Genomic DNA, 25,743 nt, shown 5'->3' with positions numbered 1-25,743 from the left:
TAAGGAAGGAAGGAAGGAAGGAAGGAAGGAAGGAAGGAAGGAAGGAAGGAAGGAAGGAAGGAAGTTTTATTTTTTTTCCCCTCTAGCTTATTCTTATAGTGAAGAGTCTGTGTATATCTGTGATACAGACCAGTGGATCTGTAAATATGGAATCATCCATTGCTGGCAAACAGCCGGAATATGACATATGTCCTAATATTCCCTGTTGGTGAGGAAGTAAATGAGGTGGAGTAAATGAGCAGTGTCCTGGGATTGCTCTGTAACACAGCTGCTGTGGGACTCCTGGGAGCCACTGCTGAGAGTGCCCCTGGGGGGGCCTGCCTGCTGCAGACACAGATTTCTTTAGGTGGTTTCTGGGCCAGAATGGCTCTTTGCTCCCTTGCCCAAAGAACACGTTCTGAGGCAAGGACGGTGCAGCAAGGCATGGTCTGATCAACAGGCTGATCAGCACCAAAGGCTTCTTTGCTCAGTTAGAAGAAGGAGGTACTCTGCAAATTTAATAATGAAGAAAATGGTGGAAATCTGAGCACTGGAAGGAATTTAGAAAGAAATAATAGGAGAGAAAGTAAATTTCCAAATGGGGGAGAGGAAGTCAAAAATACTCTCTCCTGCCTGCTTTAGGCTTCCTGTAAATAGTTAGTTGGAAAAATTGATGCAGTCAATAAGGCAAAGTGAATATATGCCAGGCAGAGTCCAGGAGTATTTAAGAAGGGAGTTTGTGAAGCATTTGCCTTGATTGTAAATATCTGTGAGGAATGAGTATTTCCAGGTAACAAAAAAGCCAAATTTATCTTAACAGATAAATTCCTTTATCTAGGGAATTAATAGGTCAGTCCCTCCAACTTGGATAACCGTGAAGAAGCTGCAGGAAATCCTTATATATTCATTTCCTAAAACTGCTCAGGATATGAAAGTGGTGCTGAGCCACAAGCATCTATTTTGAAAGTATGTTTTGTCAAATACATGTAGTTCTTTGACAGAATAGCTGGCTGGGGATTAAAAGGGAAGTTGTAAACTGCTGTAATGTTACACACCGCGATGCACACTGAGAGGATGTTTTCATAGGCAAACTTGAGAAGCACAGTTGTATAATGAGTGAAAATGCAGGTCACTGAAAAACAGTGTTCCTAGTGAATTGGTATTTAATCCATTGCAGGTCAGTTTGGGACAGCTTAATGAAATGTGATTCTGCAAGGACTGGCCTGGGACCCATGTGTATGGTGTATTTTCATTAGTAATAAATGAAACTTCAAAGGATTTTATAGGTCAATAAAAACATTACCGCTCTATTCTTCTTTTTTTTTGTTTTGTTTCGGGATATGGAATACTGCACATTGAAATGATAAATGCAAAAATTTACTCTTGGGAAGAAGTTCACTGTATAGATAAAAATGCAGGGTTTGTGGCTTAACAGTGGTACTGCTCTGCAGTTCCCAATGCCACATGAAAATCAGAAATGAAATGAACTGTCAGTAAGGCTCAGCTCAGTAGGAACTTTTAGGCGTCACAGCTTAAAAATAACAAGGACTGATAAAAGCAGCAAAATGAAGCAAGGATTTTAGAACTTAGAAAAAGTAGGAAGCAGCTGGTTTAACTGAGTCTGAGTAACTTAGCATGAGGTGGAGGAGAAGAGGAACATACTGATATTTTCAGATATGGAAGAGGCTTTTATAAGGTTTATGCTGTTAAGTTATTTTCTGTATCCATTCAAAGACAAATTAATTGGCAAAATGCAAAATCTGTGCAGTACTGAGTAAAAAAACCCAGCCATGTAGATGAGTAAGCACTGGAACAGTTCCCTTGGGAGGCCGTGGAGAGTTGCTCGTGCACACAGGTGGGACTGGTTGGGCTGCCCAGCATCTGCCTGGGAGCTCTAGGAGCACCTGGGCTGTTTCAGAGTGCTCAGGATGCAAAGTGACACGAGCTCCCCCTTAGCCCCACTGATCATTTGTTTGCAGTTTTATAGAAGTAATATTTCCAGTGTTCAGACTGCATTTTCTTACTACGAATTGCTTTTTTTCCACAGGTTAGTGTAGGTTTGTAACCATGAATGCTTTTTCTATGCAGTGATCAAAACTAGAGTGAAATTTGTTAGGCCTTTTAGATTTCCAGGCCATATACAGATAATAATCTGTCCTTTCTACAATTTTGTGTTCAAGCATCTGGGGAAGGCTGGTTAATAAAAGAAGCTATTAATAGTTGAAGGCATACTAGGATTTTATTTTCTTATGAGCTATTTGCATGAAAATAGTACATTTAACAATGATTCAGCTTATCATATCAGCAGGAGTTTTTGTATCCTGAAAATCTATAACTATATTGGAAAGATTTATCTAAATTTAATATTTCAGGATCTACCTAACCATTTTGTATCCTCTAATCTGTTCATAAACTGGAACTTAAGTACAAGAAATAGAAAATAGGAATTTTGCTCTACAAGATTAAAACTTTATTTAAATTGCATTTGTGTAATGTAATATGTGGGCTGTTCTCTCATACTAACATGTTTTTATGAGGAGACGGGATATGCGCTATAAAAAAAACGCAACCAACCAACTCCTTCTGTGATTTGGTTGTATGGCGGAAATCCTCAGTCATCTCCTGGTGTCAGAATAAAATCAGGCTGGAAGCTGCTGGACTGGGAGGCAAGGAAAGAGTAATCTGTGCAGTACTGAGTAAAAAAACCCAGCCATGTAGATGAGTAAGCACTGGAACAGTTCCCTTGGGAGGCCGTGGAGAGTTGCTCGTGCACACAGGTGGGACTGGTTGGGCTGCCCAGCATCTGCCTGGGAGCTCTAGGAGCACCTGGGCTGTTTCAGAGTGCTCAGGATGCAAAGTGACACGAGCTCCCCCTTAGCCCCACTGATCATTTGTTTGCAGTTTTATAGAAGTAATATTTCCAGTGTTCAGACTGCATTTTCTTACTACGAATTGCTTTTTTTTCCACAGGTTAGTGTAGGTTTGTAACCGTGAATGCTTTTTCTATGCAGTGATCAAAACTAGAGTGAAATTTGTTAGGCCTTTTAGATTTCCAGGCCATATACAGATAATAATCTGTCCTTTCTACAATTTTGTGTTCAAGCATCTGGGGAAGGCTGGTTAATAAAAGAAGCTATTAATAGTTGAAGGCATACTAGGATTTTATTTTCTTATGAGCTATTTGCATGAAAATAGTACATTTAACAATGATTCAGCTTATCATATCAGCAGGAGTTTTTGTATCCTGAAAATCTATAACTATATTGGAAAGATTTATCTAAATTTAATATTTCAGGATCTACCTAACCATTTTGTATCCTCTAATCTGTTCATAAACTGGAACTTAAGTACAAGAAATAGAAAATAGGAATTTTGCTCTACAAGATTAAAACTTTAGCAACCAAATTGCATTTGTGTAATGTAATATGTGGGCTGTTCTCTCATACTAACATGTTTTTATGAGGAGACGGGATATGCGCTATAAAAAAAACGCAACCAACCAACTCCTTCTGTGATTTGGTTGTATGGCGGAAATCCTCAGTCATCTCCTGGTGTCAGAATAAAATCAGGCTGGAAGCTGCTGGACTGGGAGGCAAGGAAAGAGTGACTTGCTGATGTCAGGATAGAGGTGAGTGGGATGCAGCCACTGCAGTCACTTGGCCACCTCGGTTTTCTTTCTCAGAAGGTTGCCGTGGTCTGTTGCCACATTTCTCTTCACAGAGAAAAGCAAGGCACAATTCTTCCCAAGAATATTTCTGGGTTTCACATTCTCTGAACATCAGAGAAGGAAAACACAGTTCTTATCATTTGCTGTGCCTGTGTTGTGCCAAAGTAGAATGCAATATGGAGATTGTTTACCCAGATTGAAGATGTTTTGTTTCCTTGGCCTGTCAGGGCAAAGAGAGTGTGTGAATGAGTGTGTGTGTGTGTGTCCCGACTGGATGGTCACAGGAGAGTCACTAGATGAGTGCAGTTGTGTGCAGAGTGAGTGCATGGCCGATTCAGTCTAGATGTAATGTATATATTATAGTATAATAAAGTAATTAATTAGCCTTCTGACAAGATAGAGTCCTCCTCATCATTCCTCCTTAGTTGGGGCTTTCCCAGCACAGAAATAGTGGTCCATAGTCTTGCTGTTCTAATAACCAGAAGCTGCAGCAAAGCCAGCTGTAGAGACGAAGGAAGCCTCTGCTCCAGACAGCCAAGAGGAGAAGCTGGGGCTGTGCCTCCCCAGGACCCTGTCATGCTGTGCCTTGTGCTGAGCACAGAATATGTTGGTGGTGATGGGGTTTGGTGTGACTGACTGCAGTGCTCCACTCTTCAGGAGCTTCTGCCAAACAGCAGGGAGAGCTCTGGTAGGAGAGCTGTTTGTCTGCAGGAAACAACACCAGGCAAGCTGAGAAGGGCACGGTGTTGGAGCTGTGTCTCCTGAAAGGTCCTTTGCTGTAGTCATGGGTTGGTTTCACTAACCGGAATTCAAGAACAACCTAAAATGTGTCTGTAAATAGAAGACACAATACAGCTTTGCAGTTCTTCCAGTATTTGTACTGGTGCTTTAGGTACAAAATAATGGATTTATTCTGGAATAGATAGTAACTTGTTTGCCTGATCTACATTAAGCAGTTCTTTTTTTTCTTCCCTGCAATTGGATTTGGTGGTTATAAAGGAAGAATGACTTCATTATGTGTTGAACTGACTTTTTTTGCAATAAACTTGAGAATCTACAAGCATACTATCAAATATCACTGTTTTATGTGATGCATTCCACAGTTTAAAACAGTTTTTTTCCAGAGTTGAAATTAGAATTGTTGACATTAAGGAAATGAAAATGATTGATGGAGTGGTTTTACTTGACCAGCTGCTAATGATTTCTCACTCAATATCTCGTTAGCTTGTGCTGAAGTCATACATATGGCAACCTAGAAAATAGCCTGAAGTTCCTGAAACTAAAAAGAAGAAAAACCTAAGTTATTCTGGTGCTTTTGATCTATGAACTGTGATATAAAATGTGACTTTTGATGTTCTGGGATGGTGTGATCGATAGCATAATTTTTGTTATTAAATTGTTTACTCTTTAGTGAATGTTACAGTGCATTATATTTTGGCTCAGAGGCAGGAAGAAAGGTCACTTAATTTCCTTGTTGGTCCTGCAGCCCTTGCTCAGGTGGAGCTGTTTGGGAGGAAGGAAGAAGGCATTTTCATTGGGAACAGCTGAAAATGCTCATCTGAGAGAAACTTCTGGAGCTTCTTGAGCTGGGGACTGGTCTCTCTTGCAGGAGACTGGAGAAAGAGGGGCATGTTTCTGTGGCTGCTGAGGGAGCTTTGTACAGTATCTCAGAATTCTTGCTGAGAATTCTTAGCCTGAGAACAGGTTTATAGGAAGGGAGGGGTCCATGATGAGTAGAAGAGGGGTTGGCTGACCAGCACTTGGATTTTCAGTTTCTCCTGCCCCTCAGGACAGCTGTGTTGCAGTAAAGCACAGCTCTGATTCAGTGGTGTTTCAATTCTCTCAAGGACAAGGTGGACCAGGCTGTGGTCAAGAGGGGGACAGTCTCTGGGAGGCTCCCCATAGCCACTTCTCAGTGACACAGCATTTAAATCCCTAAATCACTACATGGACGGGTTGGTTTCTCCAGTGTGAGAAGGAAGGAGAACCCCTCTAATCAAGTAATCATTGAGTATAGGGAATACCTGGAAAAGCTGCAGGTGAGCATTGAATTTGGGAGCAGCCAGTGTGTTGTGGCTATTGCCTGTGTCCAGCTTTGCTCCATAAAGCTCTCATTCTTATCTCCAGTGCTGACTCCTGATTATCTCCTGTACAAGTGCAAAAACCCCAGTGCTTGAAAATATCAAATCCTCTAAAGCCAGTGGTGGAACTGCAGCTGGCTTTGATGGAGCCAGAGCATCACCTAGTTTGAAGGAGTTAAGCTCAGCTCTTGGGGCTCTTCCTACTTTTTTAAAAGGCTGTGGTCTGTATTGAATATTTCATACTGTTCTTTCTTTGGTTTTGCCTATATTGCCTGACACTCTGGTTTATTGCAGTGTCTTACAAACTTCATTTGAAAATTATGCTTGGTATTTCTGTTAAAATACAGTCCTGGTTATATCTCCCCTGTTTTTCTTTCTTTGAATGGTGCTGTGGTTTTGATGTTTCTGCTGACATTTATGGTGCAAAATGGAGAAATTTCTGCAAAGCAGAAAGATGAAATTATGGTTTGACCTTGTGTTGAAGCTGAGCAAATTAGCAAAAGAAAAGCTGTTGATAACCAGTGAGAATTCACCATTTTCTTCACACATTTTTTTGAAGTCTTTTGTGGCAGCTGAAATTTCTGACCAGGACTAGACTTTGTCTCTTTTGGCCTCAGACCGCATGTAGTTATTCAGAGTATGCCATTTCTTCTTATAGGAAGCCTTATTACCCACAGGCAGATGTGATCTATCATCTTTTCCTTCAACAATTCCCCTTTTCCCTCTACCATGAAATAAATCAGAAAAGATTTATAATATTCTGCAGCCCATAAAACCTGCTTCCTTATCCTTAAATCATATATATCTGATTGCAAATCTCTTGTTTTTATAAAAATTTTGGGAGCAGAATGTTTTATGGAGTTTGGTGTGTTTTTACTGGAGGCAAAAAATTCATTTTTTAAACCAAATTTTTTGCATGTTTTTTGCTGCAAATTAAAAGCTCTTTTAGACAAAAGGAAAATAACGGATTTACCTTGAGAAGTCCAAACAGAAGGAAGTATTCAAGCTGAAGTGGCAACATCAGTTCCCATGGTGCTATCTGTCTCTATTGTCACTCTGCTGTCCTGATGTAACAAACACCTTTTTTTACAGCCCTGGCATCTCTGGATGCAGATGTTGTTTGTTCACTCCCCTGTCCCAGGGGATTCCATTTGATCAGCCATTATGAAGGAGCAACTGGATTTGTGTCCTCCCATTTTCATTCCTTCCTGTTTCCTTCCTTATCCATTACCACGATGAGCAGATACGGTTCTGTCAAGTCTTTCTTCACTGAATCGTTGGGATCTTCCTTTTCCATCAGTCTCTGTGGTTTTCCCTCCTTTCTTTGCATTTTACACATCTATTCCTTCTCGTGTTTGGAGAGAATGAATTTGTTTTCTTAGGTGTTTTTCCTACAGATGTTTTTCAGTGAAAATCTGGTTTATTTTTGGACAGCTCTAATGGAGATGCTGGCTTTGGGTGAGAAGTAACTGTAAGGTTCCCAAGGGTTGTTATGGGGAGTTCCCCCATTTCCCCTCATTGCTGATGTGTTCAATCCCTTCAGTCAGACACTGACCTTACAGAACAGCACCTGCTATTTCGGCTTAGCTAACCATTGATGCTGCAATATCTGTAATAAAGATTTTGTATTTATTCTACTTTCTTATTTTTTAAGTGATTTTCAAATGCTGACTTTATTAACTGGTAGTCCAGAAAACTGTGCTGTTAATGGAAAAATACACCACTGAAGCAGACCAGGGATCAGCTCTTGATGGGCAGCATTGTATATCTTTACATCTAATTAAATTAATATTTATATGGGCAGTACTTTGGTGTCTTTACATATATTGTTATTTATTAATAATTCTGCCTTTGATTTACTTTTCCACTTCCCTTGGTTTCTCTGAAGTCCTCCTAGGTGAAAGAGGCCATGAGCAATGTTATTTTTAACATAAAAGCTCTTGATTGAGCGTCTAATATAGGTCTGTTAGAACCTCATTGTATTCATTTGCCTCCCTGAGAAGTTTTGCAGATCTGGGTCTGTCTTCTTTTTTTTTTTTTTTCCTGGGGTCATTTACTTTTAGTACATTTACTTTTAGTTTCATGTGTTTAAGGCCAACTTCTTTATCCCTGTTACTGATTGACAGTCAGATATTATGCTGCTGATTACTGACATGTACAGGAGATACTTGGTACTAAAGAAAATGGAAATGGTTTGCACATTCATCCGTTCTCTAGTGGTTTGCCTGTGTATCCAGTCCAGACTTAAATTTAATCCTTCTCATCTTCTGTTTTACATTGTACCTTATTAGCCTGTACCTCCTTTTAAAAACCAGCCTTAAAGATTTTCTCTTCAAGGTCCGTATAAATTTTGAAAATACATTTTTTTCATTTCTGAAGCATAACTTAGTTGCATTTATGGCTCCTTTCTTTACATACTCTCTCAGGAGTAATGGTGAATTATTTCTGCATTTAAATCTTCAAATTTTAGCTAGCAATGTGAGTCTTTTTTTTGGTAACTATTGTATTTCTGTGGCATTAGCAATGCCCCTGCATAAATTCACCTCCTCCCTCCTTATTTCATGAAAGAAAAACTTACACACAAACTCTCAACACAGGTCATTAATGCTTATTTCTGGGAAGGAAAAAAACAAAACAAAACAAAAAAAAAAAAAAAAAAAACAAACAAACAAAAAACAAAACAAAACAAAAAAAAAAAACAAAAACCAAAAAAACTCCAAAAACCAACAACTTTTTTCAAAGAATAATTTTAGTTTATAGTAAGATGCTTGCATATTACAGGAAGGAATCTTAGAATGTAATTATGCAGTACAAATTATCTGAATTAATTTCTTTATTTTGGTGGGTATTTTAATTTCTTTGCTAAAGTAAAGATAGAGCCTCAAAATGTACGTAGGTAGGGAAGAAAGGAGTGAATGGGTGCCAAGGGTGTGAGTATGGCAGAGGCAGGCAGCTCCTCACTTTTGAACCACAAGATGGGTTCTGCAGTGCAGAACACAGGCAGGTCTTCCGTTCTCTTTGGGATCCAGGTGTCTTCAGTGAGACTGTTTGTAGGTTCAAGGAGTCATTCAAAGAAATAAAGGAATGGAAGAAAATTTCAGGAAGAAGGTAGCATTGAAATGACTATTTAAGCCAGGCAGGAGACAGGATTACAAAGCAAATTTTATCAATAGTGCTTATTCCCACTCAGGTTCACTAATTCCATTCCGTTGATGTAGATGCTGTGTTCCCCAGAGACTGAAGGGGTTTTAGGGAGTTAGAGAAGCACCTTGAGAGGGACCATCTAGTTTTTATTCATGTCCCAATATATGGTACACATAAGGTGAAAGGTTCCTGTGAAGACTGTGCTGGCATCCCTGTCCCGGGAGAGGCTTTACCTGGCGGGTGGTCAGGGCAGAGAGAGCCTGCAGGCTCAGACTGTGAGCACCCCCGCACGCGCACACACACACACACACACACACATGCACACACACCCGCCCGCACATGCAGCGGCGGCTGGCCTCGAAGACGAAAAACGACTTCCCCTTTGGGACGTCCCTGCTAGCTGTGGCCAGCACCGCCAGCAGCACTGGGGCACTCACCCGATCCCTGCTCCGGTCAGGAGGGCGCCTGAGGCTTTCGCCTTAAGGGACGAGGATCCACAACAAGAGGGCTGCTACGCAACAGGAGGAAAGGAGACGGACTCCAGCTGCACTATAGTCCAGATTTATCAAGTCCAGAGGAACTGTACAGCTGAAGACGGAGAACTGAGCTCTGACACTAACTTTTAAAGAGGGGACGATACAGAGGTGGGGTCTGGTCTTCAACCAATTCGCGGGAGGGTGGGAGCGAGGAGAGGGTGATGGACACAGTGCAACAATCCATAGGGAAGAGCCTGGGGAGGAAACCAATTTACAACTTAACCGAGCTAAAGGATAAGAAACACACCACAACACACACACGCACACACCGGCACACCCTGGCTCGTGGGGCGGTGCCGGGCACTCACCCGGGCAGGAGCCTCAGCGCATGGAAGCGGCCGGCTGCGACCCTGCGGATCCTGTAGCGAGCGGGGCTGGCCTGCGGGCTCCGCTCGCCTTTCCTCCCCGTGCTCCTGCTTCCCTGCCCCTTCCTGCGGGCCGGCTCCTGCCTGCCACGGCCTCGTGCTCCGCCGTGCTTCGCTGCCGCCCGTCCCCGCCCGTCCCCGCCTGTCCCCGCCGTGCTTCCCGGGCACGGCCGCCTGTCCCCGCTCTGCCTGCTAAGCTGACGCTGACAGAGCCGGGGTTCTGTGATAACGCTGTCCTTGCCTTCTCTTTCTTGCCCCCTCTCTCTGTGCCATGTTCTTTCCCTCCTTAGTAAGAACACTTACCTTTTTTTAATCAAGAAACGGTTCTCAGATATAATATTGCCCCATTTGCCCTTTATTTATGTCCGATAAATCTATCAAAAAGAACCCTCCCCAACTCTGGCTCGGTGGAACGGGACACACCTATGCAGTTGTTTTTCCTTTGAGATGGGTAGGGCAACATGTTCATTCTTTCCAGAAACTTCTAAAGTTTCTGTTACAATCACTTGATGGAAGAGGGGTTAGCACAGTTCATACTGACATTTGTTAACCGTATCTCTTCACGGCTTTAACGTGCAGAGATTATAAAACTCCAAACTTTTACATCCCCTTGTGTAGTGGTAGAATGAAAAAAAAAAAAAAAAGTTGATTTTTCTTATAGCATTATTATGTTTATGAATCTGTATTTGCAGGAGGTAGTGATGAAGAAAAGGAGTCAGAGAAGCTTCAGCCTCTGCTTGGTTGGCAGCAAAGCTGCTCAGCTCTGGAGGTGATACCTGAGAGGCATTTCCCTCCAGGATCTCAGTCTGAATAGTTCTGTTTTACTCTGGCAGTCTCAGTTGTGACAGCTAGACTTTGGAAAAAGAGCTAGACTGCAGAAGGCAATGAGAAGTATGAACTGTCTAGGTAATGCTGAAGCAGAAGACAAAAATACATCTTTTTCATGAATCCTATTTGCATATTCAGATACACCATTGATAGCTGTATTTTTTCTTTTCCTGACAATGAGAATAAGGCTTTTGGGTAGTGGAGGCTGGACTAATTGTGCAAGCTTACAGGTTCTTTAAAAATAAAGTTACCAACAGCAAGACATAAAAGGGAGGTGCATCATTATTACTAGAAAAATAAATCACTTTCATTATTCCTTTTGAAAGCATAAATTACAACAAAGTATTCAATATGAATTGTTCAGTTAATGGCTTTCCATGCCTCATTTATGACACACTCTTGTGTAAAACTACTGAAATTATTGAAGTGCACAATGCTGCAGAGACACATCATTTTCTTTTAATGAGTATTCTCAGCAAAAGTTGATGAGGTTTTGTTCTCTAAGAAACACAGAATTAGTGTATAACAATGTTTAAATTATTGGGCTTTGAAATATGTTTCATTGAAGCACTCACTTTATGATTAGATTGTGGATAGAACCAGTGCTTAAATGCATCCGCCTTAAAAATCTGTTTCTTAGGGAATACAAAGTGGGAAATGCTCTCTATGAAAGCTGGAAAAAAACATACTCTTGTATAACTGCACACTGAATTCTTCTGGTTTATTGGGAGACCATCCACCCTGTTCATGTCAGCTGACCTAAGGCAGTTAATAAGGCAATCATCACATGTTACTGTTAATCCAAACCAATGCAATATTAATGCAGCACTAATTAATGCCCATTTGTATATTATTAGTGTTAGTCTGTTGGGGTGGGACTTTGACATATTCCCTGCCAGGAACGTGTGGGAGCTGTACTGTCAGAGGGCTGGGGGGTGAGCAGTGTCACCAGCTCATTTGCTGTCCCACAACAGGAGCTCCTCTGTGGTTGCCATCTAACGAGGCCGTTCTTAGAGTGGCTTATTTGCATACCAGATTGATGGTGATCAAGTAGAATAGAAGCTCCGTGCCATGTGGGATTTTCACACTTGTACACACTGCACTTCAGCTTACATAAAAATTCTTGGCAAAGTTCTAGTGGTAAAATGTTAATTTCTTGGGGGTTCATTAGAATAACATTAATCATGAACTCTGATTATGTTCACCTTATTCTGAAACTTTATAACTGAAATTAATCAGGTTCTGTAATTAGGTAGAACAATAAAATGGAACCTGGCTTTGTTATTTTAAATAGAGCTATTCATTCACTCAAATGTTAGACTTTCTTTGAGGAATTTAAGGAACATCTGCTTTTAGGTATGGATCATTATGGTTAAACTTGTACCTATTAGAGCTTCATAACTATTTTTCTGTGTTGAAAAACGTTTGCAGTACTTCTGACAAGCAGGTTTATTGTTTGTTTACTGTTGTGATGGACTCGAGAAACCTGGGAAAAAGCATTTCTCCTTTCTGGGTAGCTGAATCTTGATTATAAGATACACACTTCCCCGCCCTCCCCAAGAGAAATCTCAGGGCTTCAGCTGGAGCCTGCCCTCTGGGTGACGGAGGGGATGTTATCCATGCTCCCTGCAAGCTGGCAGTGTGTCATTGTTCATTAGGTGAGGGTCGTGTTTGTGTGTGGAACGTGGAGATTATTCATTCCTACAGAACAAGGAGAACAGGCAGCTTTCCTTGCTGCAGCAGTTGTAAATGTTGCCAATAGCTGTGGCTTCAAAGAAGCTGTGTGCACATGCAGAGAGGGACTGCTGTGGGGCCACCTTTGGCTCAGGAAGTGCCTGACCTACAGAGAGTTGGGAGCTTCCCGGGGAAAGACGGCTGTGTGCTTGGCCCAGTCTTCAGTTCTTCTTTGGGTTTCGTCTCCCAGCTGCTGTGCCAGACAGGTTATTGAGGCTGGGTGTACGTCTGATGTGACCAGGTAAAGCCCTTGTTAAACTCAGCCTTTACTGATGGGATTTGCCTTTAGGAAGCCCAGGCCCTGAGACCTGTACCAAACTGTGGAGCACACAGCCCTTTCCCTCAAGAGAGGAGGATCAGCTGCAGAATGTGAGTTAAGCTGTTAACTTTTCCACCTGTTCAGCAGACCGTTGTTGCGACCCCAGCTGGCAGCTGAATCCAGCTGCTTGTGTGTGACACTGTATGTGATCATATCATTAATTAACATTCACCATCTTTGGGGACTTTCATTGCTAGTGTAGCAATATCAAGAATTCCTTACAGCTCAGTGACACTGGAATCCTGCCTTATTTCTTAGTCATAGTGTTGCTCTTGCACTTCTATTTTGGTTTTTTTTAGCCTTCGTGTTACGGCTTTTGCACAATTTTTGTTCTCATGTCCAGTCTGAGGGTTGGAAATAATAAGAAATAAAACATGCCTTGAGAGAGAAAGAGAGAAATGGAGGGACTGGGTAGAGCAAGCCTAGTACACAGCTTCTGAGGCTGGCATTTTCCACTGGTTGTGTGTTGCCAAAAGAAGTCTGATACTTAGGATGTGTGTCCGAAAACTGTGTCTATTTTGGGGGTTTTTATGTTAGTGGTAGCTCTCAGATCCCTTGAGAATAGTTTGTACTGCAGATTTTCATAACATTTTAATTGAAGCAGTTATTTGCTTTCTTGTATAGATGGTGGGGAGGTTTTTTATTTTTATTTACTTGAGATACATGCAGGAATTTGTCAAATTAGTCATCAGTCTTTCTATACACCCCCTTCCCTAGGGAGGGTGTCCAGTCAGATACTTGGGCTTGCTTTGCTAATGGGTGTTTCAGCCCTGTGCACTGCTGTACCAGCATGATCCACTGATGGATGATGGTGGGAATTGTTGCTTGGAACTAGGTTTATTTTTAAAATTGTCTTGGGTTTTTCATTGCTAGAGGTTATATTGTCTCTCAGTTTGTATTTTGTAAGTTTAATGACTTCCCCCAGCCTTGGTAAAAGGACCTGCCAAGGTCTGGTGATGTCACTTAACTGAGACAGAGGTGGGTGCCATTGGCTACCTCTGTTCCTGGTGTGTGCAAAGGGAAATGATACATCAGAGTGACCCCCTGTTAATAAATACTTGAACCCACAGACTCCTTTCTTCCTGCTGACTGAGCTAGGAGGCTGGGCCTTTGTTAGGGATGCTGTTCTATCCATGGAACGAAAGCATTTCCTGTTCCTCTGCAGCCAGAATTGAACACAGAATCGAGCTGGCAGCAGCAATCTGTTGGCAAGCAGGTGTACACAGGCTGAGGTCAGGATTCAGGAGTGGGTCATCTTCTGGGCTAGCCTAACCTGGGTTTTTTCATCATGAGGATCTTTTAGAGAAGGTACCTACCTGCCTATCTAGCTTTCTTGAAGACATCTGAGGATGTCTTACTGAGGATAACAAGTTTCAGGCTGATGTAGTCCATTTTAAAAAGGGTATCCACTGAACATGTACAGAAAGGCATGTTTGAGCAGTCTGGGACTGGGGTGAGCACGCACCCCCTGCTGCCCTGGATGTTGGATCCATCTTGCAGAGCACTGGAGTGGCCTGCTGGGGTTACAGAGAGCCTGGTGTTTCACATGCATTGCAAGTGATTGTGAGAGCATGAGGAATCTGTCAGGGGCTAATTCTGTGACTCTGCTTCTGCCATTTGTCCTGTGACATCTGGAACTGGGAGTCTTTGATTCACAACTGAGGAAGAGAAAAGGGGAAATGTTAGTGTGTATGTGAATATCTACCCAGCTGTGCCTCTTTAAACAGATACATCAAAAATGTCTTGTGTCTATGCATAAGAAAATATTTTCTTATGTTTTCCCGTCTAAGCTCACCAGTGTCCAGTGCTGGGATGGAGCCTTTGAACACCTGGGCATTCTGAGTAGCTCCCTCAGTGCCAGGTCCTTGTTCACACACTGTAAATACTCGAGGGCAGCGGGTCCAAGTACAGAATAGGAAGGACAGAGTAAGAACCACTGAAAGCACCTTTTGGGAGGGTGGATTTTGTTCCTTCCAGCTCAGGCCTGCTCCAATAGCCAGAATGCCAAAACATTGCACCTCTAAACCATCTGTGGAGTGATTCAGGTAATTCCTTCCTGCAGCCTGAATGCCACTGGGCCTCCAGAGTGTCTGCTAGCACTGGGCAATTAGCAAAATGTATTTTCAAACTATGTGTAGGAAAGCCATCTGTGGAGTGATTCAGGTAATTCCTTCCTGCAGCCTGAACGCCACTGGGCTCCACAGTGACTCCTGCATGTCTGTTAGCAGTGGGCAATTAGCAAAATGTGTTTTCAAACTATGTGTAGGAAAATTCCAGCTCTGTGGAAGGTAACAGGTTCAAGAACCAGTGCAGTGGAGAAAAACAGAACTGAAGTGCGCAGGTGTAAGAGGTGTCTTAAAAAGACAGTTAATGTTTTGAAGAGGAAATAATTTATGCAAAATATGTTACAAAATCTAAGTGCTAAAAAATAAGCAGTAGAATGTATTCTCTTTTGATACTTTGTTTCCACTTAACAGGCACGGAATGCAGATTGATTTGTTACCAATTTTTGAAGTTATTTTTCATTCTTTCACCTTGCTTTGTACAAACAGTTGCCCTGTAATTTTAAAATTCAGTCTTCTGCTTTGAAGGTACATGAAAATATGGTAGGATAAAGATCCAGAAAAATAGATTTTTGGTTATATAATTTCTCTTTATTATAAAAAAAATTTGCTTCACCATATGAAACTTTTTTTTTTCCTATATTTTAGAAGGCTTGTGTTTCCATTTTGTTTTTCACAGAGTCAGCTTGATATAATGTCTTCCTAGTTTCTGTAATCTTTTATGATTACAGGGTAGTGTGTAGTGGTATAAAAAGTTACTCTTGTACAATATTGAGAAGTCTTGAAGATTTAAAACAAAAGAATGGGGTATAAGAATGCTTCAATCCAGATACTAAATAACAGACAAATAAGCAATGTAGCAATTGTTAAAGACTTAATACTACATTAATTTTTTTTTTCTTTAAAGGTTTTGGGCTTTTTTCTTTGTTTGCTTTATCATAATGTTAAAGGACTGTAGACTTTTAGCATTTGTTCCAAATTACTAGATTTTTCAGCAAGTGGTTTTTTATTTTGAGTGACATTTTAGATTCTAGGAGTAGTATAAGGATTTGTTTCTGTTGCCACTTCTGTCAGCAGCTGCCTGTGGCAGAAGTAGGTTTTGGACGCATTTGTCTTTAAGCAGAAATACAAATGCCTGATTTGGCAGACTCTCACAGCAGATTTTGTAGCTGCCTATTGAAGTCTCCTGTCCTGTATTGTATTGCAGAACAGTGAGGCTTAAAAAAAATATCATCAGCCTTGACTAACAGTTGCATAACCAAGCTCTGTTGTTAAAAATCAGGCTGCATTTCAAGGCAACAGGTAAGTTTGAGGAGAATTAATTTTTTTTTTTTTTAAATTTTCATTTCTAGGAAAACTTGGCTATATATTTCAAGAATTTCTTACAAGTTTGAATAGTTAAACCCTCCCTCTGGAACCAGTAGATAAAATTCTACACATTAAACACAGTAAAAATGGTGCATATTCTGCAAAGGACAGAATTTTAGATTAAAGTTGTCTGGGCACAAAAGCAGTAACAAAATGATCCCTACAAAACAGAGTGACTTAATAACACAAGAGATAACTTTTGTTAATTTGAAGCTGTAGAAACTGAAGCTCGTAAAGTAAGATGTAATTAAATTATGCCACTGTACATACCGGTTGTTCTTGGTAATCGAAACTTTACAATATGAAAAATACATTACATCTGTACAGTTTATACAGGTAGGTAGGATGAGTTTTGAAAAAGATTCACTTTCAAGGGTCGTACTCCGAAGTCAAAAAAATACTGCACAACCGAACTAATTACAAATTGTAGACTGGAAACGATTAATCTTTGCGATCGACTTTTAATTTGCACAGGGATCCTCCGCTCCACAGAAGTGCTCACTCGTGTCCACAGCTTTACACGGGACTTGCTTGCAGCCCCGCTCCAGGAGCCCCTAGGGCAGCTGCTGCCCGTGCTCCGCGATCCGCGCTGCCGTGGTGATTGTGCTCAGGTCCAGCTCAGCCTCCAGGCCCGTGTCCGCTGCCTCCTCCTGCCTGCTGGCCTCGTAGGGCTTGTGGGCCAGCAGCTCGTGGTGCACCCCGCAGTAGCTCAGCGTGGGCTGGTCGTAGGCCAGGAACGTCGACATGTTCATGGACAGTGGGATCTGGGGCAAAACCAGAGGGGAGAAGCAGCAGTTACCAAACCGCATTACCAAATGGTTCTTGCCTGAATTGCACGTTGGAAAACCAGACTGTCTGCTCTCTGTATCCCTCTGCCACACCTTGCTCTTCTCCGGGATGTTTTAACCCTGACCACCAGCGTGGATCTCGAGGCCCAGGGTTGTGTATATGCTTGAATGTGTTTGAGAAGATTAAGATGTGATCCAAGTTAAATTATCTTTAGAATGTAATTAACCTCAGCTATAATCGCTCTGTCAGGGAATATTGCACGTTAAATGTAAATGCTTTTTTAAGTGGTGGCTTGAATTTGTCAGTGAGTGTGATACCTTTGGTCTGCTTGGAAATACAGGTGAGAGGGTTCCTACTGTTGAAGTGCTTGGGGAAGGAGACCTCAGCCCCCCTGGCATTGTAACTAAACAGGGAACATCCCTATTTGTATCTCCTCATTTGCAGCTTTCCTTCCTGTTTTCATTCCTTCTGGGATGTGTCTCAATAAAATTTCTAGTTATGAAAACCTCCTGTTTTTGAAATTAATAAGTAATCTAATAACATCACTGCAATTTTAGTAGTTCTCATCTCTGACAGCAATTCTGGAGTAAAACCCACAGCAGTGTTTGATTACCAGTGATATGTGAGCTTCATGTTGTTTGGAGTTCAGGTTCAGGTGAGCATCAGGATGCCCTAGCTTATCTTAGATTTACAGCTCAGAAGCCTTCACATTGCAGTTTCTATTCAAGGAGGCATCTGTTCTGCAAGCTGAATTTCATTTCATAGTATTACATTTCTGTGCAATGAGGGGGAAGTTCTGGCAATCCTCTATCTTTTCAGTCAGGAAGGATAAAGCTGTAGACTTACTTTACATAGGAAGTGCAGCTAAAAGTTTGTACTTACAAAACTGTATGGAAAACCAGAATATTTTTTAAAATAATTCTGTTCAGCCACGAAAAGCATGTAGTCCAGTGTTTGGAATGTTTATTTTTTTTTTTCTTTATTTTTCTTTTGATCATCACTGGCCGTTGAAAGGTGACATGGGGTAAAAGGAAAGCTCCTATTTTTTTTCTTTTAAAAAAAAGGAGGCAGATAATTTGGGTCTGGTCTCTCTGTAGCAATTACAGGGGTCTGGGTTATTTTCTCTCGCCTGCAGAAGTGTATTTACTTCTAAACAGATGTGAACTGGTTGGGGAGGAACGCTTGTAGCTCCAGATGAATATCTCAGTAGTTGGCAAAGGTGGGAAAGGTTCTTGCAAAGGCCTTACAGGATTTATTAAGCTTCTGCTGTTGTGCCTGTGTTCCTACGTGATTGCTTGACCTTGACTGCACTTTCATAAGACACAAAATTGCATTTTTTTCTGAATGTATTGTATTTAGAATTAGTGGCAATACTTTCAGCCTAAGGATTTTGGTATTTTGTTAAATTTCATGGGCATGGGGTGTTCAAACCTTTTGGGGCAATTTCAAGACTCAGCCATAGAATCCTGAGAATGAAAACTCGGAAAATAAAGGCATATGGGGACAGACACAATTCTGGGTAGCTTGAGAATGTTGTGATGGGAAATTACAATAGGGCAATGGAATATTTTCCTTGAAGATGACAGAGCTGGAAAACAGATGATCATGAAGAGAAGGGGTGAACATAAACCACACTGAAACAGGAGAATAAAATGAACTGAAGGATGGAAGCAACAGAAGTGATAGAGCTGGGATGTGTCATTCTGAAAATGTACAGAATTGCAGTGTAAGGAGAATGTCATAAACAGAATAGGCAAAGGAATGTGGTGTGTCAGCATATGGTCAATATGTGAGAATTTCATCTGTTTCATATTCAAGTTTTGCTGTTGCCTTCAGTTAAAAAAAGGAGCAAGCCCTCATAATACACATCAGGGAACTATACAGCTTTTATGGACACATATCAAAATGAAATGCTTTATTTGTGGCCATGGGAAGATTCTTGTTATTTCAAATGAACTTCAGACTGATACTTCACCATCCATCAGTTTGTCTCTGTGACTTTTTTTCCTTAAGGACTCTTAGGACAGGGCTAATGTTTTGTATCTACATTTACAAAATGTTTTGTACCTACATTTACATCTCCTGCCTCTGTACCCCTGCATTTAAGTTCTCCCTGTAACTTAGGCAGGTCTTGCATGTAACAAGTCCCTTAATTTCTCTCTAGAATGCCCTAGAACTGTCTGATAGCCAGTTATGGAAAGAAGATACCTATCTGATTATCATCTTGTCCCTTTTTTTTCATTGTCTGCTTCTTCAAGCACTTAAAACTGCTGTGCTGTGAAACAAGGGAGATACTGAAACTTTAGTTAAAGGAACAGATAAATCTGTTACAGCCAATATGTGATGGTCATGAATTTAGAGTTCAGATCCTTTTGGCTCCCCTACCAGGAAGTAATTCAGCTGTGGGGGGTGAAGTTACCAGAAGTTATTTTTGGTGGCAATTTGCATACACTGTGAGGAGGCCATGCTGTAAGGCAGTGAATGCTTTGGGCTGAATTGTTGTCCCTTGAACGTGCTGATAAAGGATGGCTGCAGGAATCTCTAGTCACTCCTAAAGACCTCTGTTTTCCTTCAAACTTCTCAATTCTTAGGTGGTTCTTTCGTGTTTACATATTTCAACCTTTCCAAGTCCAAATTCTTAAGGCCTGGTAAAGGGCAGTGGATTGTTGGATCAGCTGCTGAGCTTTGGCACGAGATGTCCCAGGGACAGGCATCAACTCCGCTAATTTCCCTGTCAGTGGCACGGAGGAGTTGAATGCAAAGGGAAAGTTTTTTTCAGGCTTTTCCCTGCTTCTCTCAAACTCATTTTCTACTCAGTTCAGGCTGTAATTAAAATCCTACCAAAAGTATAAGCAGCAAGAATAGCTTTCACTGAACAGCAAAATTGTTCTTCACACAAATGTTAATGGCCTCTTAGTGAGGGAGAATTGTGTTTTGTCTTCAAAGGGCACACCTGTCCAGGTGTACGAATTTCCAATACTGAGGAACTCTGCTACATAGTCATGGCATGGTTCATGTGTCCTGCTTGGCTTTGGCAGTTTTCCTATTCTAACATGTTCATCTGTGGTTACCTTGGGGTCCCACATTGTGAGAAACAATGCAACTGAATTCAAAGAGGTGCTTTGTGCCCAGCCTTCACTGCTGTGTCACACTAAATTGCACATTCCTGGCAGAGGAGGACCAGAGTGAAGAAGCAAAGGGCAGATGAGGAACCTGAAATACTTTTAAGTGTTTTAAACCATCACTTGAGCCACTCTCAAGGGAGGACCCATTGTCTCCATGGCAGTAAAAACAAAATAATCTCTTACTGAAGTAGCTGCTGTGTCTAGACTTCAGTTGTTTCAGTGACTGAATGCCCTAGGTTTATATTAATACTAAAACAATCTTTACTAAGTGCATGATTAGAATTACAGTCCATCTGTAATTGCAGTCTTTCCTGTTCAGTGTTCAACACGACTTTTCAGTAATTTATGATGCAGCACATTCCCTAGGAAAGGGAGGGTGGCATTAGACAGTAAAAATCACCTTGACAAACAAAGACCAGAACTTTTGAAGCTTTGCCTTGAATGTTGGACACTTGACAGTAGGGTGGTATTTTCTGAGGTTTGGAAGAGAGGGTAGAGACCATTCAATCAATCACAGATAGGTTCCATGGGAAAACAAGGCTTTTTTTTTTTTTAATGTCAATGTAGATTTGATATCTTAAAGCAGGAGGAATTGAAAAAAAATTCTCAGCAATTTGCACATACTAATTTTGACATTCACCTTTACCAGTTTCTGAAATGCCAGAGTGGACAGCTGCTAACAGCTACTGAGCCCTTTCTTCTCAATTTTAAGAAGATGATAACGAAGAGGAGAAAGCAGAAGAAAAAGGTTTTGTATTCCACTGATTCAGTTCACTGGGGTTCAGGCTAAGACATAATGAGCCATGGTTTCCTAGTTGCTGGACATTTTGTCTTTCATGTTGTTAATTTTCCTAAAATTTGTACAGGGTGATATTTACTTAAAATCTTTCCTTCCTGCAAAGAATGTGACATTTGTAAGACGAGAACAACTTGTGTCTTGATTAGCTCTAATTGCATGCTTGACTCGGAAAGGAGTATGTATTACATTTTTTCAGTTAGACACTTATGCTTGCTAATGATGTTAGAAAAATGAACAAGTTATAAATACTCTTCTGCCTGACAAAGTAAATATCTCCTTGCCTTTTTATTTTTTTTAATTTGTCTGTGTGGATTCTTTTGGTTATGTGGGTTTTTATTTGTTGGTTGGTTTGGTTTTGTTTTGTTTTTAATTTGAACAACCTGCAGTTTTGTTTCTTTTCAATAGCAGTCTTTCAAGTTCTAATGTAGTAAAGTGAATTAAGGAAGTAGGTATGAGAGTGTGTGTCTAAATAAAGATTAATCCATTTAGTTGCTTGAAATATGGTTCATAATATTTAATAGAGGTGTACATTATCCTAAAGTAGCTCTAAAATGTTATTACAATTAGATCCATATCTAACTGAGCACTAACCTTTTTAGGCTTCTCATTTGTTTTTAATTTGTGTGTAAAATTTGGTGTTTATCAGATAGGCTCTGCAGGCACAATTACTGAGGTATCATTTAAAAACAACAGCGCTGAACTTTGTGGGACTAAACGTGAATCAACACAGACAGAGCTTTTACTTTAGATGCTGGATAAATAATGGACTCACATGGAAGTATTGCCTAGCAAGCTTTTGCTGCAGGTAGAAGAAGGGAGCTCTCTTTTGTCTTTGTAAGATTTGTTGCAGCTTGTACAACCTGAGCATCGTGCTTTATCTTAGTTACAATTCTCTATTTAGCAATCAATAGATTATCTTGAAATACAAGGGAATTGTATTAATAAAAGCACATTAAAAAAGACACCTTTGAAAAGTGAATCTGTAGAGATGTCTCAGAGAATGTGTGTTTAAGCCACATATGTAGGTAATGTGCATATATTGTACATGCAGACATGTGGACAAGCTCTGGAAGAGGTCAGTGCACCCCCTTCCCTTCTCCACAGAAAGTTCTAGAATGCTAAGGAGAAAACCAATGAAATTAATTGGATTTACATTAATATGTTTCATGGTTAGGGGAGGTCTGGCTCCCTTAAATCAAAATCTCTTGTATCACGAAGTAGAACAAAACAGTGATTTAAAGTTCTTCAAAACTTGTCCAAGCCAGGCTTAGTTGAACAGCAGGGTGCTTGTTCAGTTAAAGAGCCTGGGGCCTGCTCATGCAGCAAGTCTTCCCCAAACCCAAGGGCACACTTGGTGTTTTGGAGAGCAGGATCTGTACATGGTAATCAGGGGTACTTCTCATAATGAGCAAAACCCACTGTAGACTGCCAGCTGCAATATCCACTCGTTTACAACACCAACTGCAGTTCTCTTCACAAATTTTTATTAATTGTTCCTGTTTTGGTTGATAATTGAACTTTTTGGGCCATCAGTGGGCTCTAAGTAGAATTTTTTGTGTTCCTCAGAGGATGGGTTCACATACCTTGGGTAGGCTTCTGTAGAGTGCAATTAATATGATCTTGTTTTCTTCTCTAATTATTTTAATGTAACAGGCAATTTTCATATCCCCTAAGTACTATAACAGGCAATCTCATTACTTTTCATCAGGCTTGTTTACAGAGAAATAAAACAGCAGCAGAATAAACAACACTGAGTGAACCAGAAGTTGAAGTATTAGCTACTCTGAGTATTCAGAACCACAACTCAAACTCCACAGGTCAGGAGTTTACCTTAAGAAGAGGAAAGTATTTTGTTGATATAATCTTTAGCTGGTTCTTTACTTTTCAGTGTGTGAACAGTTGGGAAATGTTATATAGTTTGAGCATTTAACTATGAAGGCTAAGTTCTAAATTTAGTGAAAGCTGAAGTTATTAAAACCCCAGTAAGAGGGGGTTTAGAAAATACCAAGGAACTTGATAAACTGATGATGGTGACATCGTCCTTTTTATGCTTTGCCCTTTCTCTTTCTTACCTTCCAAATCTTAACCTTTCTCACTTGCTTTGTTTTGTAGTTTTCCCTCTATTTCTGTCTTAGGGAGGAAGAATCCTTCTTATTACTGACCATATGAATAATTTGTGTAAGCTCTCTATCTTTCAGTTATATTGATGTTGGCTGCCATTAGTCTATTACCTCATTCACCTTTGCTTTCTTTGCAGTCTGCACTGTCTCTTTGGCTGCTTTTCACTGAGATGCCCTGATGCTCTCTTCCCTTAAGTGCTGTATCTCAAAAGAGGCTTTCAGATACAGGAGAGTCTGGTGGTGCTGAGGCAAACAGTGAAATCACACTCTGTGGTTCTGAGTTTTGAGTATTGGTTGTCAGCCCTTGATGCTGAAACAGTTTTGCTGCTGCATGGACTGTAATTGTGGTTCTGGGCTGTCCAGAGGCTGATCCTGCCAAGTGCTGCATGAGCTGTGGCTTGCCTGAAGGAATGAGCTGGTGACACATGCATGTGTTTGGGTAAAGTGGGCTTCCCTGGGATGTTATAAGCCAGGGCCACAAGATTTATAGTTCTGAAGGGAAGAGGGACTTGGGTCTGAGAGTGAGGAGGCCTTATTTACTCTGCTAGCTTGATTTTCCCAAAATTTAGTGTGTAGAAACTGAGTTGAAGACAAACTATGTATTTCATTTGTATTCTGTATTACAGGTATCTTGAGATTAAAAGGGGGTACCAATTTAAAAAAAAAAACACAAAACTGAACCAAAAGCTGATGTTTTTGATGGTTTCTCCTGACATTTTTGGAGGACAGATTTTCCTGTCACATCTGCAGCTGACAGAATCCCATCCACAATGTTCTGGTAGCTGAAGCCATGCCACTGGCTCAGCAGAGGTGTGCTGGCACAGCCCTTCCTGCAGATGCAGCCATTCTTAATTTCATTAGCTTGGCGTGTCAGGCAGGATGTTCTTCAGCTGGAGTAGGGGGATGCAGTCACATTGTTCTGCTGCTATTACAGCACTCCCAGCTGAGTGTCAGGGAATTTGAGGCATGCACTGGTCAGTGATACAGCATCAGGGATATTCCCATGTAATCTCAAGTCCCAGAGCCATAGGAAGTGTGTAAAAACACACATAGGAAGGGTTTAAAACCACAAACAGTAACCCCCCATCCCTCAGTTCCCCAGCTCTGGTGCCTCTGTGTCCTGCTGCATTTCACGGCGCTGTGCTGAGCCCAAGCACACCTCGAGCTGTCTGGTGTGTGCAGTTCATTTAAAGGCAGAACATCCAAGTGCCTCTTTGGGCACAGGAAACTACTCCTGAACAATGAGGATGTTAATCATGGGGTTTTGATTTCAGTCCCAGGCATGCTGCAATAGAAATTCCTCTTTACGTTTGAAACAATTTGTTTCTGTGTAGTGGTGTTGCTTTGTGCACAGTGTTTTCAACATTCACAGCTTACATAAGTTTAAACTATGAGTAATATTATTCCAGTGACTAATCCAGGCATACCTGTCAGAGATGGAAAGCCTGTACTGTCTACTTTAATCCATTTGCTGATTTTTATGGTCTTAAAGACCCTTAAAGTACATGACTCAAATCCAAATGTGCCCCACATGCTGAGCTTTGCATGCAAATCTTTAAATTAGTTGAAGGATACAGACAGATTCCCTTGGGATTTAACAATTTGCTAAAACTAAAATGGTTTGTTTATTGCAGGAAGTGTTTTCTATTTGAAGTCTATTTTGCACTCTGTAATGCAGCTGTTCTCATTGAAATTGTAATGCATGCTGCACAGAATTCCAGGTTTTCTTCTCACATCCTTCCTTTGTTCTGTGGGGTGGGTTTGTGTTGTTCAAAGAGGAGTGGATGATAATCTCTTCAAAGAATAATTTAAATAGGCAAAAGACCAATTCACCATATAGCTACCATTGCTCTTCAGTTGAATAACTAGCATATTGATTTTTTCTAATTGTTGGAACAAGAGCATTTTCATATATCTCAAAAAACCCTTTGAATGATGCCAAAATGCTACTGCAGTTTTGGCAGAGGCTCTCCTGGAATCGAGTCCTTGTTCATTGTTAGTGGTAGGAGAAATGATATGTTCACACAGAGAAAAGAGACTTCTTAATGGATATTGGGAGAAACAACTCTAAACACAGAAGAATCTAAAGAAATATTTCTAACTGAAAATTTAAAAACTCAATAGAGAAGAATATATGTAAAAGAAAAGTGAAATTTACGTTTAATGTTTAAGTAAAATACTGCTTTGTCAGACTTGGCTCTTGGACTTTACCATGAAATGGGCAGTGTTTGTTTTGTTTATTTCTGCAGAATAGTATAATTTCATAAAACTCTTCTAAGTGAAGTATTTCCGATTACATTACTGACTGGGCTCTGTGTAATTATTTAAGTAAATTAAAGAAAGATGTTCGTAAAAAATTGAATGATATTACAACAGAAGAATAATACCAGATACAGCTTGAAAAGCAAGAGCAGGGCTTAATATAATTTATAAATTTAATGGATGGGGAGTGGGGATTATATTGATCATTCAGTTCTCAGTAAAGGTTCTTAATAAGGTTACTGTATATACCTGACAGATAAAAAATTGTTATTTTCTGATGTGATGCAAGTAATAATAGAGAGTTTCTTTTCCTTAGCCATCATATCCTATACATACACTGTTTGATATTTATACCAATGAAAAAGTTTCCTTTTTTAACTTATTTCCCTCTTAGAGTGACCTTCATGCTACATTTTATCACTGCAATTCTTGAGGGAAAAAGCTCTGTTACATTCCCAAGCAGTATATCAGTATATGCTAGATTTTTTTATTTCTAAGATGTGTTACTATTTGCACTTGTTAAAATATTTCTGTCGTGCATATTAGTTGCACTGCTGCTGTGAC

At 40.6% G+C, this 25,743-nt stretch overlaps 2 protein-coding genes across 4 annotated transcripts in view; one reads left to right on the top strand and one right to left on the bottom strand.

Moving 5' to 3' along the window:
• Positions 1–25,743, top strand: part of CTNNA3 (catenin alpha 3) — a 426,086-nt gene that overhangs the window by 96,134 nt on the left and 304,209 nt on the right. The window lies entirely within an intron of this gene.
• Positions 16,639–25,743, bottom strand: part of LRRTM3 (leucine rich repeat transmembrane neuronal 3) — a 78,662-nt gene continuing 69,557 nt past the window's right edge. For both annotated transcript variants that reach the window (XM_041427256.1, XM_041427255.1), the window contains one exon: positions 16,639–16,848. In XM_041427256.1, the coding sequence (XP_041283190.1) occupies positions 16,639–16,848 (210 nt within the window). The remainder of the gene's footprint in view (positions 16,849–25,743) is intronic.

This window comes from Onychostruthus taczanowskii, unplaced genomic scaffold (genome assembly GCF_017590055.1).
Source record: "Onychostruthus taczanowskii isolate IOZ18803 unplaced genomic scaffold, ASM1759005v1 scaffold98, whole genome shotgun sequence".
Classification (NCBI taxonomy): domain Eukaryota; kingdom Metazoa; phylum Chordata; class Aves; order Passeriformes; family Passeridae; genus Onychostruthus; species Onychostruthus taczanowskii.
The sequence above is the reverse complement of the archived record's forward strand: the minus strand, read 5'-3'. Positions and strand labels throughout refer to the sequence as shown.